The 11,783-nt window shown below is 27.6% G+C and overlaps 1 protein-coding gene across 3 annotated transcripts in view; it reads left to right on the forward strand.

The window, feature by feature from the left end:
* LOC117173156 (probable cleavage and polyadenylation specificity factor subunit 2) overlaps positions 1-4,004 on the forward strand; it is a 20,793-nt gene extending 16,789 nt beyond the window's left edge. For all 3 annotated transcript variants that reach the window (XM_033361567.1, XM_033361565.1, XM_033361566.1), the window contains 4 exons: positions 397-766; positions 3,317-3,496; positions 3,627-3,764; positions 3,850-4,004. In XM_033361567.1, coding sequence (XP_033217458.1) covers positions 397-766; positions 3,317-3,496; positions 3,627-3,764; positions 3,850-3,945 — 784 coding nt within the window. In that variant the 3' untranslated portion in view covers positions 3,946-4,004. The remainder of the gene's footprint in view (positions 1-396; positions 767-3,316; positions 3,497-3,626; positions 3,765-3,849) is intronic.
* Positions 4,005-11,783: the final 7,779 nt, after the last annotated feature.

The following is an 11,783-nucleotide window of genomic DNA, read 5'->3' on the forward strand; positions in this document are numbered from 1 at the left end:
CATATATCTAGTCGGGAGTGGTGCTGATTGAAAACAGATGATTTGGAGCGATTCGCGCGCCATCCGTTGGTCATTCTAAGGACTTATTGAACTACCCTCGTAGGTCTACGTCTCATATGTTTTTTCTCTCTTTAGAGCCCATTTAAGTTCTCCCCAAAGCGATACCGGTCCATTTATGTATGTCGGTGAGATAATTATGAGTTCTTCTGAGTCACGTGATACCCACGTGACACCAATTTGAATGTGTGTTTTACCGCCTTCAATTTTTAATCATTTCTTTCTCCTCAACGACGCAAATGAAAAAGTTTTATAACGCACCTTGTATTCAGATTAAAGTTATCTATTAAAAAATGATTTTATCTGAAATGGCGAAACAACCCTATTGACTTTTTACAGGCCGGAGGATTACAAAATTGCAGAAGCAGTCCCTGAAGCCGAGGATAATAAAGAAAATGTAGAGATGAAACAAGAAGATGCTGTACAGCATCCCGATTCTGGTTCGGATATTCCGACGAAATGTATGGTATCATCGAGGACTGTAGTCGTGAACGCGTCGGTCACATACATTGATTTTGAGGGAAGATCCGATGGCGAGTCTCTGCAGAAGATTTTGGCTCAGTTGAAGCCAAGGAGAGTCATTTTGGTGCGAGGTTCACCAAAAGATACGGAAATCCTAGCTCAACAGGCACAGCATGCGGGGGCGAGAGTTTTTACTCCCAATAGAGGTGAAGTAATTGATGCCACCACGGAGACTCATATATACCAGGTGAATTTCTTACATTTTATTTATTAATTTCATTGTCTTTCTATTTATTTACTATTAACTATTTATTATAATTTATTTTAGGCTTCACAGCCTTAATCATATTTTGTTTCTTTCTTATCTTAACCCTTTAAGTGCATTGTGGGTGTCTGAAACCCCAAGAAATGTTCAAACTCTTATAAACCATACTTAATTCGAAAAAATTGAGTAAGTGTCGCCATTTAGCTTTAGTTGGAGACACTAACTGTGAGTAAAGTCGTTTAGCATAATGTGTCAAGCGTCAGTCTGCTAGCAGCAGCTGCTGAAAGTGGAGGTAAATAATTCGTGGGGTGCAAATAAATATCTTTTTTGAAAGCACCCATGTTGAAATTTTTTTTATGAAAGTACACTATTGTCATAAATTTTCAGTTTAATATAATTAAAATAGCGTGAGTTATGAATTTTAAAGTAAAAAGCCCATTTTTCACATTTTTTAAAATAATTTTTTTAACAAACTTAAAATAAATAAATGGCAATAATGCACTTTACCGTGATTTTTACCATGTATATACTTTGAGGGTTAAAGCAGTTGTCATGCCAAAAGTCAGATATCTGAAAAAAATAGTTTTTCTATGATTTTAAGAATCAAAGTATTATAAATGATGTCTTTCCAAGTAAAAAACATTATTTTTTAAGGAAAATGTTAAAATGCACAAAAAGAACATTAATTTTTAACCATATTTTTTGCAATTGAATTTTTTCTGACTATCGTTTCTTACCAATTTTTGAAAAATTATTGCATTTTAATAAATGACGGCTTTTTCCCCCGGGAAACATTCTCTACAACTATTATTTCCAATTTTGAAAGTAAATTTTTCTATGGCAAATATGATTTTAATTATTTTAAACATTATAAACGGTAAAGTTGTATCATTTTTCAAACATTGTAAATAATCGACGATCATAAAAAATTCAATTTCAAAAAACTTGATTAAAATTAATATTTTTTTGTGTTGATTTGAATATTTTTCATAAAAAATGTTGTTGCTTATTTGAAATGATTTTTCTTAAGAAATAAAATGGTTAATTTTAGCATTTGAATAACTATTTAGTTAATTGTTTAAATGATACAAAATACTGATTTTACTGCGAGGAAAAGTCCCCGGGATTTTCACTCAAACTGAGCGTAAATCAGAACCTTGTTGGAAATTAACAGATTACTCAGAACCGACGGAGCCTTTTTTTCTAGAGGGGGGCAGGGGCATAGACTTATAACCGTTATAAAATTCACATTGCCAACGATTTCACAAAGATTTCGAAGATTGTGCAAAGAGTTCCCAAACATTTCATAGGTTTTGGAAAGATTTCGGATAGATTTAAAAGATTTCACAGACTTCAATAATTTTCCAAAGATTTGACCAAGATTTCAAAGATATGGCAAATATTTTGGATAGATTTAAATGATTTCGGATATATTTAAAAGGCTTCACAGAATTCAATGATACCCCAAAGATTTCAGATAGATTTAACATAGATTTCACAAAGATTAAAACAATTTCGCATCGATTTAAAATATTTTACATAGATTTCAATAGCTTCGCAAAAATTGAAAATAGATTTCGCAAAGATTTTAAAGATTTCGGACACATTAGAAATATTTCGCACATATTTCAAAGATTTCAAAGATTCCATGGATATATTTTACATAGATTTCACAAAGATTTTAAAGATTTCGGACACATTAAAAACATTTCGCACATATTTCAAAGATTTCAAAGATTCCATGGATATATTTTACATAGACTTCAATGGCATCGCAAAAATTTTACATAGATTTCACAAATATTTCAAATAATTTGTAAAGATTTTGGATAGATTTAGAAGATTTTACAAATACCTAATTATTTTACAAAGTTTTCAAAGAGATTTCAAAGATTGAGCCAAGATATTAATGATTTCACAAAGATTTGAAAGATTTCACAGAGATTTTAAAGATTTGACGAAGATTTCGGATAGATTTAAAAGATTTCACAAAAACTTCAACTATTTCACATATATTTCAGTTAGATTTCATATATTGCACAAATATTTTAACGATTTTCCAAAGATTTCGAATAAATGTAAAGTATTTCATGGAGACTTTAATTATTTTACAAAATTTTCTAAAAGATTTTAAAGGTTTGAACAAATTTGGTACAAAAATAAAAATACGAAGGTTCATGACTTTAATAATTTCAGTCTAATTTTTTCCGGACTAAAATCAACCTATAGAGTAGAAATCTAACTCTTTTCGTGCAGAATTCGTAATTATGTTCAAAATATTGTATACGAAAATAAACAGAAGTTTTAAATGTCACTTTAACATAATTTCTTTCTCGTGAAAAAGTCGTATTACTTTTTTTTTGGCTCTTTTCTACAGAAAGAGGCTACTTTGTTCGCAAAGAGAGTATACTTTTTTCCTTTGAAAGGAAATTTTTTTAGCGCCTTAAAGCAAATCGAAGCCTACTTATATTTCATGATTTCTTAAATATTAATCGGTTTTATAATTCCAATTTTTTGTTTGAATCTTTTCAGGTTCGTTTGACTGATGCTCTTGTGAGTGGCCTGAACTTTTCCAAGGCAAAAGGAGATACCGAAGTTGCATGGGTTGATGCAATGATCACCGCCCGAAACCAAATTTGCCAAGATGCTGTGATTGATGCCGAAGATAACATGGAACAAATTCTTACCCTCGAGCCGTTGGCGTTGAATGAAGTAAGTTTATTTTAAGCATTATTTTACGTATTCAGAGTAGGATTAAATTTGATATTCAAAAATTAGATGGTATTAGCCATATTTTTATTTAAACAGTTCATGGTTATTTATTTTTTTATTTAAATTTTAGGTACCTGGACATCAGACTACTTTTATAAACGAATTGAAGCTTGCCGACTTCAAACAAGTTTTGCATAAACACAATATTCCTTCAGAAATCAGTGGCGGCGTTCTCTGGTGTTGTGGTAATACGATAGCACTTAGAAGGGTAACTATTTTGATCAAAATAATTGTACATGATTTTTTTCTCATTTCTACATTAATTTACTAATTGAATCGTAAATTAATTTCAGCACGAAGCCGGCGGTAAGGTTATTTTAGAAGGATGTTTATCTGAGGAATATTATAAAGTGCGGGAATTATTGTACGAACAATACGCAATTGTATAATCTTTTGTAAATAATAAGTATAATTGTGTTTTATTTTTTACGAAAATAAATTTTAAACTTTAGGTGTTTAGTTTTGACGTTTATTGTAATAACCCAGGAACAAAGAACTATTTGGGTGCATTTGAAACGGGTTAGAGCACAGTTTACTATTTCTTTTTTTCGCGCGAGTTGAAAAGTAATTTTTTTTCGACAGGGAATTTTTTTTTAACCGGGAAATGACAGTGAATTTATTTTCTGACCGGGAATTTTACAAATTTTAAAAGGAAAATGTCCAAGTTCGCATTTAACAATTTTTAAAATTATTAGTTGAGTTTTTATCTTCTTTAATGACGATAGCATACTGTTTGTAATGCGTAATTACCAGAGTTCAGCGTTAAAAATTTGAAAAAAGCCTGATAATTTGAAACAGAATTGTTTAAAATAGAAAGCTTTGAATCGTTAAAATTTTAAGGAGCTTTTAAAGTTTGAACGTTACAATTTTAATAGTTCTGTTTAAAAACTGATTAATTTGTAAGTGAAATTATTGAATTTTTATGAATAAATAATAATTGAACACTTATTATTTGCAGAAAAATTTGAGTACTTTTTCGATATATTTCGAGGTTTTCAAGTAATTTTAAGTAATTTAAAACAAAATGTATATTTTTGCAGATTTTGAACCAAAAAAGTTCAGAATTGTGAAAGGATTCAAAAGAATAAATAAGATTTGTTTAAGAATTCTAGGGAAATTAAAAATAATTTTTTATTTAGTAGGAATTCAAGGTGAATTCCAAAAACATAAAATCTTTTCAAATATTTGAAACTGTACTAATTTCTTTTACAAAACTGTGACTATGACAACAAACTAATTCAAGTATTATTCAAAAGAACTTAGAATGAATTGGAAAACATTTTTTAATCAAAAAAGTTCCCTAGATTTCAGTAGAGTGAATTTAGAGGAATTTGATAGAAATGAGAAGATTTCGATGAGATTCGTTTAAAAAATCAAGCTAAATTTAAAAAAGCAATTATCAGGGTGGCCATTTTAATCGAAGAAAAAAATTCCCGGTCATTTCAGGGTTTTTTCCTGGTTCACAAACAATTTTTAAGGGCAATAAAATTTAAAAATCAAACTATATTCTAAACATTTTTTCATATAAATTAATAAACTATAAGAAAAAAATTAAAGCATTCAAAGTGGGACACTTGAATTCCAAACTTTTAAAATTGAAGTTTAAACATTTTTTCAATTCAAAAATTGTGTATTCAAATGCTCAAAAATTTACACGTACCAAATGGAAGGTACTAACACTTTTCAACTAAACAATGTTAAATGAAATGAAAATAAACAACAAAATTTAGAACTTTTGTCAATTATAGAGTTGAAAGATTCATATTAAATTCCAAAAATATCAATCCACGTTAACATTTTCAGTAGTCTAAATTAAAGAATCAAGCAATGAACTTTAAAAATTTCAAAATTATATTATTTTAAGTAATTTTATGCTAGACACATAAAAATTGAAAAATAATTTTTTAACTTAACATTTATGTAATTAGACGTTTAATTATTTTTATTTTAAATAGTCTAGGCATCCTCCAAAAGCTTTAAAACAAATTAAAAGCAAAGCAAATCTAGAAGTGTTTTAAAATTTTTCCAAATCCATAATAATTTTAGAATTTTTTCTTAAGTTTTAAATATATTTCGAAATGAATTGCATTTTTTCTGTAACTTTTAGAAAATCCTGCAAATTAAAAAGAAATTAAATTTTAATTTATAAATAACAATAGAATACTTATTATTTGTAAAAATATTAGAGTAATTTTAAGAGAAGTTTTAAAAAGATTAGAATTGAATTTAGAACTTTAAATAATTTCAAATACTTACAGCCGATTTTAAAATAAAATGTAGATTTTTGCGGATTTCAAACAAAAAATTTAGAATCTTTTTAAGAATTGTGAAAGACTGCAAAAGAATAAAAAATATTCTTAAAATTCTTAGGAAAATTGAAAATGATTTTTTGCTTTGAAAAATTATTGTAACAGGAAGTTTAGTAAGATTATAAGAGATTTCAAAAATTATCAAAGAAGAACATGGAAGATTTTAGGGATTTTTTTTAATTTGCAGGATTTTAAAAAATTGTAGGAAAATTTCGATTAATTTAAAAATATATTTAGAAGTTCTGAAAAAAATGTTAACACACTTCGTTTAAATTACTTAAAATAATTTCAAGTTTTTAATTAATTTTGAATCTTTTAAAAACTTCTAAATAGCTCTTAAAATTACTCAAATTTTTTCTACAAATAACAAGTGTTCAATTGTTATTTATGTGTCAAAATTTAACAATTTCACTGATAAATTAAACACTTTTTAAATAGAACAATTAAAATTGTAACGCTGAAAGTTCTTCGGAAATCTAAATATTCAAAGCTTTCTATGTAAAACAATTCAGTTTTAAATTGTTTTCTTTTAAATATTTGGTTTCAGTTTGCTCATCTGAAATAAGCAGTGAAATATTGCTAAATATGAAATACTCAGTCTTTTCTACATTAAGAGATTTCAAATTGAATGGGATGAACATTAAATACTTTAGACCCACAAAATTTGAAATTTAATAAAAACGTTTAATTACGACTATATTATAATGGATTTATTTTTAAGTTGAAAATAGTCAAACGCACGTTTACATTTTTTGATGGGTAAAAAAATTAATAAAACTAATATATTAATAAATTCATTTATTAAATTTAATATAAAAAATAATATAAAGAAAGATCTGAAACTCTCAATTAAAAATATATTATTAAAAATTCATGAAAATTTGTATTTAAAAATAAAATTGTCGGAATAAATGATATACTAATTTAAATTCTTATTAAGACTTTCGGATTGAAACAGTTACAATCTGAAAATTTTCAAATTTTGAACGGACCTAGAATTGCTTAGTCAAATCAATTATTGTTCAGATTTCCATACTTGGAGTAGAGATCCATTTTAAAAATAATTTATTTATATTTACAGTTGATAAAATAAAACTGTTTCTTATCAACAACCTGTTTTTTATTTAAAAAATCTTCGATTTTAACAACTTCTGTTTTCAAAACACAATTCAAAAACATGAAAAAATTAATTGAATTGAGGAAGTTTGAAATGAGTTTAGAAAAATTAAACGGGCATAAAAAAGAATTTGATAAAATGCCTACGAATTTAAGATGAGTTTAAAAGACTTCAAGATAAAACAAAAAAAATTTTTGAAGAAATTCATTGGATTGCATAAATTGAAGTGAATGTAGAATTTAAAAGAATTGGATATAATTCAGGATTAATTATTAAGAATTTGGGTCGAATTCCAAAAATGGAATTAAAGAAATAAATATCTGAAAATCTCCTGAAAAATTCTTCGAAATCCATTGCAATATCAAAATTCCTTAAAATTATTAAAACCCACGGAAATCTCTTGAAATTGTTTTAATCTCTTAACAACGCCTTAGAATCTTTTAAGACACCCTAAAATATTGCAAATCCTTTGAAATCTCATTAAATTGATCAAATTAATTAAAAATTAATTGTAATCTTTTAAAATAACAAAGTTATTACAAAGCCTTTAAAATCTTTTGAAATCCTTAAAAAATTGTTAAAGTTCATATTTCCTGAAATCCTGAAAATTTTATTAAAACGCCTTGAGAGCATTAAAAAAAAACTTATAATAATCTAAATCCTCGAAAAATTTAGAAGATCTCGTGAAACCTTTTAAAATATTTTAATACCTGCTAGGTCCTGTAGAATCGTACCATATATTCCGAAATTCAGGAATATTTTTTATCCTAAAATATTTCAAACGCTTTGAATACTCTTGATAATAAATTTTGTTTGAAATCCCTTGAAACTTTTAAAAGTTCTTGAAAATTCCTTAAGAGGTTTTGAAAATATTCTAGAATCTTAAAAATCCGTACACATGATTGAAATCTATTAGAAAATTCTCAGAATCTTTAAAAATACGCTGAAATATTTCAAAATAATTAAAGAAAATGCAAAAATAGGTATAGAATATATATTGAATATCAATTAACCCATGAATTGAAGAATAATTTGAAGAAAAGTTACTATAGTGATTTATCTGTAAAAAGTATTAAAAAAGTAATTAAAGAAAAAACATTAACTGATAGTGACAGTCCTAATTATTTTTTTACAGTTCCATTATGGGCTGCAAATAGGGTACAATAGGAGATATAGAAACCGGTCTATTTTTTCAATTTTATGCTATATTTGCAATCCCATACAATCTTTCAATCTAGTGTACACTAAAAATCCAAGTAATTAGCCCCTCGATTGTGGGTTTTTCTCGAAACCATACATTCCATCGTCAGACGTTCCACAAAATTGCTCATAAAATAAACTCACAAACTCATGAATGTAAACACTCGATCACAAAATCCGATGAATTATGACTACAGAATTTATAATAATATTCAAACGAGAAAAAACTTTGTTATAGATCTCAGTCTTATATTCAACTCGAAAAGTTAGGCTTTAGAGAAAATATAATCCAGACGTGTAGGAAGGCTTCGCAAAATTTTGAGCCCGTATTGGGAATGCTGGTCTACCATTTCGCCACCTGGTGCCCAAAACTAGAACTAGAAAGAGTAGGTACAATTTCAAAGTTGTACAATTATTTTTGCATAAAAGTGTTTTTAGGATAGATTTGTGAAGTATAAAACAATGATTTAATACTCAAAACAAATCTTCATAAAAAAAATAGTTTTAGATTGAATTTCCATATTATACAGTGAAAAAACACATTGTTGTCAAATAGGTTTGAAAAAATCTGCCTGCTTCGCGGACACATTCTTATCGCGCGCTGCGTGTGCGGCTCGCTTCGCTCGCCAGTTTGAGCGCGCCTGTCGGTTCTCGCGCTTCGCGCGCGATGCTGCATTTGTCTCACCCTTTATGCTCGGTCTTTGTATTTGCCCCACATTTGTGCACAAACCTATTAAGGTTAACGAACCAAGCATCGACAACTGTAATTTGGTGATTGTGAATTCTCCTTTCTTAAAGCTTCTTCGGCTTTAACGAACACATTCTCATCACGTTTCTCGTAAATTATGTTTAACACTTCTGTGTCAAACTTATAATACATTTATTCAGATTATTTAGCGATAGACAGTTTTCACATAAAACCAAATGTTTCTCATTATGATAAGACTGTAAAAATACATCATTTTTGTACGAAAAAAATTTGAATTTTCGATTTTTTAACAAAATTCAAAAAGTTGTTATGATAATCGTGTAGGTCTTTAAAAAATAATATTTTTCTTTTGTTGACTTTTTTTCATGTGGTGCGTTGAATGACATAGAATAGTCATTTTCGTTTTTATTATTATTATTTTTTAAGTTTGGAAACTTTATAACTCTGCTAATTTTTTTGTTATCAAAAAAAGTCATCAAGATAAATTGTTCATATTTTTGTGCACTATAAACAGCACTATATGGAAATTTCAAATTTGAATATCATCGTAATACCGGTTTCTTTGGGAGTTAGGGATTCTCGAAAAGTGAAAATTTCAAGAAATCCGCGATAGTCAGTTTTCCCATAAAACAATACCTTCTTATTATGATGAGAATGTAATAATTCAGTATTTTTTGTGCGATTAAAAGATGAATTTTCGATTTTTGTAAATTCTAAAACCTGTTATGAAGACCTTTTAAGTTTTTCAAAAAGCAACGTTTTCCTTTTCTTGCCTTTTTTTATATCGTGCGTTGATTGGTTTAGAATTTTCATTTTGTATTTTGAAAAAGCCATAACTGTGATAATTTTGTTGTTGTCAAAAAAATCCATCAAGATAAATTGTTAACATTTTCGTGTGCTATAAATAGCCGTACATGGAATTTTAAAATCATTGTCCCCTAAGCCATTTTTTATTACACATTTTACTGTACCGACTACCGTCTTCCACACATTTAGTTTGTTTATTTTTTCGTCACTTGTGTCGAAAAGTGATTCATTATGAATTCGTAGTTTTTTTCAGTTCGTGTAATTTAAGCTTTTCCATTTTTTTCGTATCTTGCATAGTTTAACCAAAAAATGGAATTTGTGGATTTTTTTTTTGTAGGATCAAATTTGGAATGTTCAACTTTGCGACCAAATTAAAAAAGTTGTTATCATAATCCTGTAGGGCCTTCAGAAAGCAAAGTTTTTCTTCTTTTGACTTTTTTTCATATCAGGTGTTGTTTGGTTTAAAATCTGCATTTTATTTTTTTTTTATTTTGAAAATACCCTAACTCTGATGATTTTATATTTATAGAAAAAAGTCATAGGGATAAATTGTTCAAATTTTTGAATATTATAAATAACCGTACAGAGAATTTTGGAATTTTCAAAAAAGTGGTCTAAAAAATATTCAAAACTTACCCACTTTTTGATTTTTCATCCAAAATGGCTAGCTAATGAACTTGACCTTTAGTTTAGGACACTAAACGAGTGTGCCGAAGGTTAATCTGATAGATTAATTTTTTCGAAAGGTATCGTGTTCACAGACAGACAGATATACATACATACAGACACACATTCGTAAAAACCTGTTTTTCGGTTTCAGAGGGTCTCAAAACGCGGACACTTGACAAAAAATGGGGGGGGGGGGGGGGGGGGGGGGGGTAAAATTTTACACAAATCTAATACCTTCTCTGATGAGAGAAATGTTATTAATCTTCTGAAGCCATTCCAAATTCTTAAAAATCTTTTAAATTTTTTTTTCGAAATCTTTCAAAATCTATATTTTGGCGGTACACGCAAACACTTTGTTTAAATTATTTCAAATCATTTCAAATTTTAAATTGAATTTTAATTTTTTCAAAACTTCTAAATATTTCTTCAACTTCCTTGATGTTCCTAAAAGAATAATATGTGTAAAATTGTTATTTATACATCGAAGTTCAACAATTTTACTCACAAATTAAATTTTTTTTAAATAGAACAATTAAACTGAAAACGTTCAAAATTTAGTTTTTAATATTTAACTATAATTACAGATTTTAAATAAACAGTCAGATATTTCTAAATATTAAGTACTTCTTATGATTCTTATGTTTCTTAATTAAAAAATTTCAAATTGAATGGTGTAAAAATGAAATATTTTAGACTGAAATAATATTTGAAATTTAATAAAAGCCTTTGTTTATGAATATATTTAAAGTTAGTTACAAATTGTAAATAGATTATAAGGTTTCAATTAGGCGTTCACATTTGTTTCACTAATAATACTTTCCAATTGAAATAGTTTACATAATTTTTAACGTTAGAAACTGGAAATTTAAAAATTGCGAACTGATTTCGAATCGTCTTGTAAAGTTAATTATTATTCACTTTTTAAATTTTAAAGAACAGTTTACTTTTAAAAATCATTATTAATTTATATTCACAGTTGATCAACTGAAAATGTATTTTAAAAAAGGATGGAAATCACAGTTCGACAGATATTTCTGTAAACAAATATTTTTCTTCACCTTATAAGATGTAAATTCCATCTACACCACTTTGTTTCCGATAAAGACTTACTTTTAGTATTCTACAAATCCCCAACAAAAATCGTTAAAACACTTTTATGCAAAAATTAACGTACAACTTGAAAATCGTATCTACTCTTTCTAGTTCGGATTTTTGTCAACAGGTGGCGTATCGCAGTTTAACCATTCCCAATAAGGTCTAGCAAAAACTTAAAAACACCGAATTATGCAAATCAGATTGACGCATTCGAAAGTATACAGAGCAAACTCCTAAAATATTTAACTTTTAAAAAAGACAAAGTCCATATCCTCAGAAAGGGTGACATTTGAACTGATTGGAAAGCTTTTTCTTTTAACA

Source organism: Belonocnema kinseyi, chromosome 5 (assembly GCF_010883055.1).
Source record: "Belonocnema kinseyi isolate 2016_QV_RU_SX_M_011 chromosome 5, B_treatae_v1, whole genome shotgun sequence".
Classification (NCBI taxonomy): Eukaryota; Metazoa; Arthropoda; class Insecta; order Hymenoptera; family Cynipidae; genus Belonocnema; species Belonocnema kinseyi.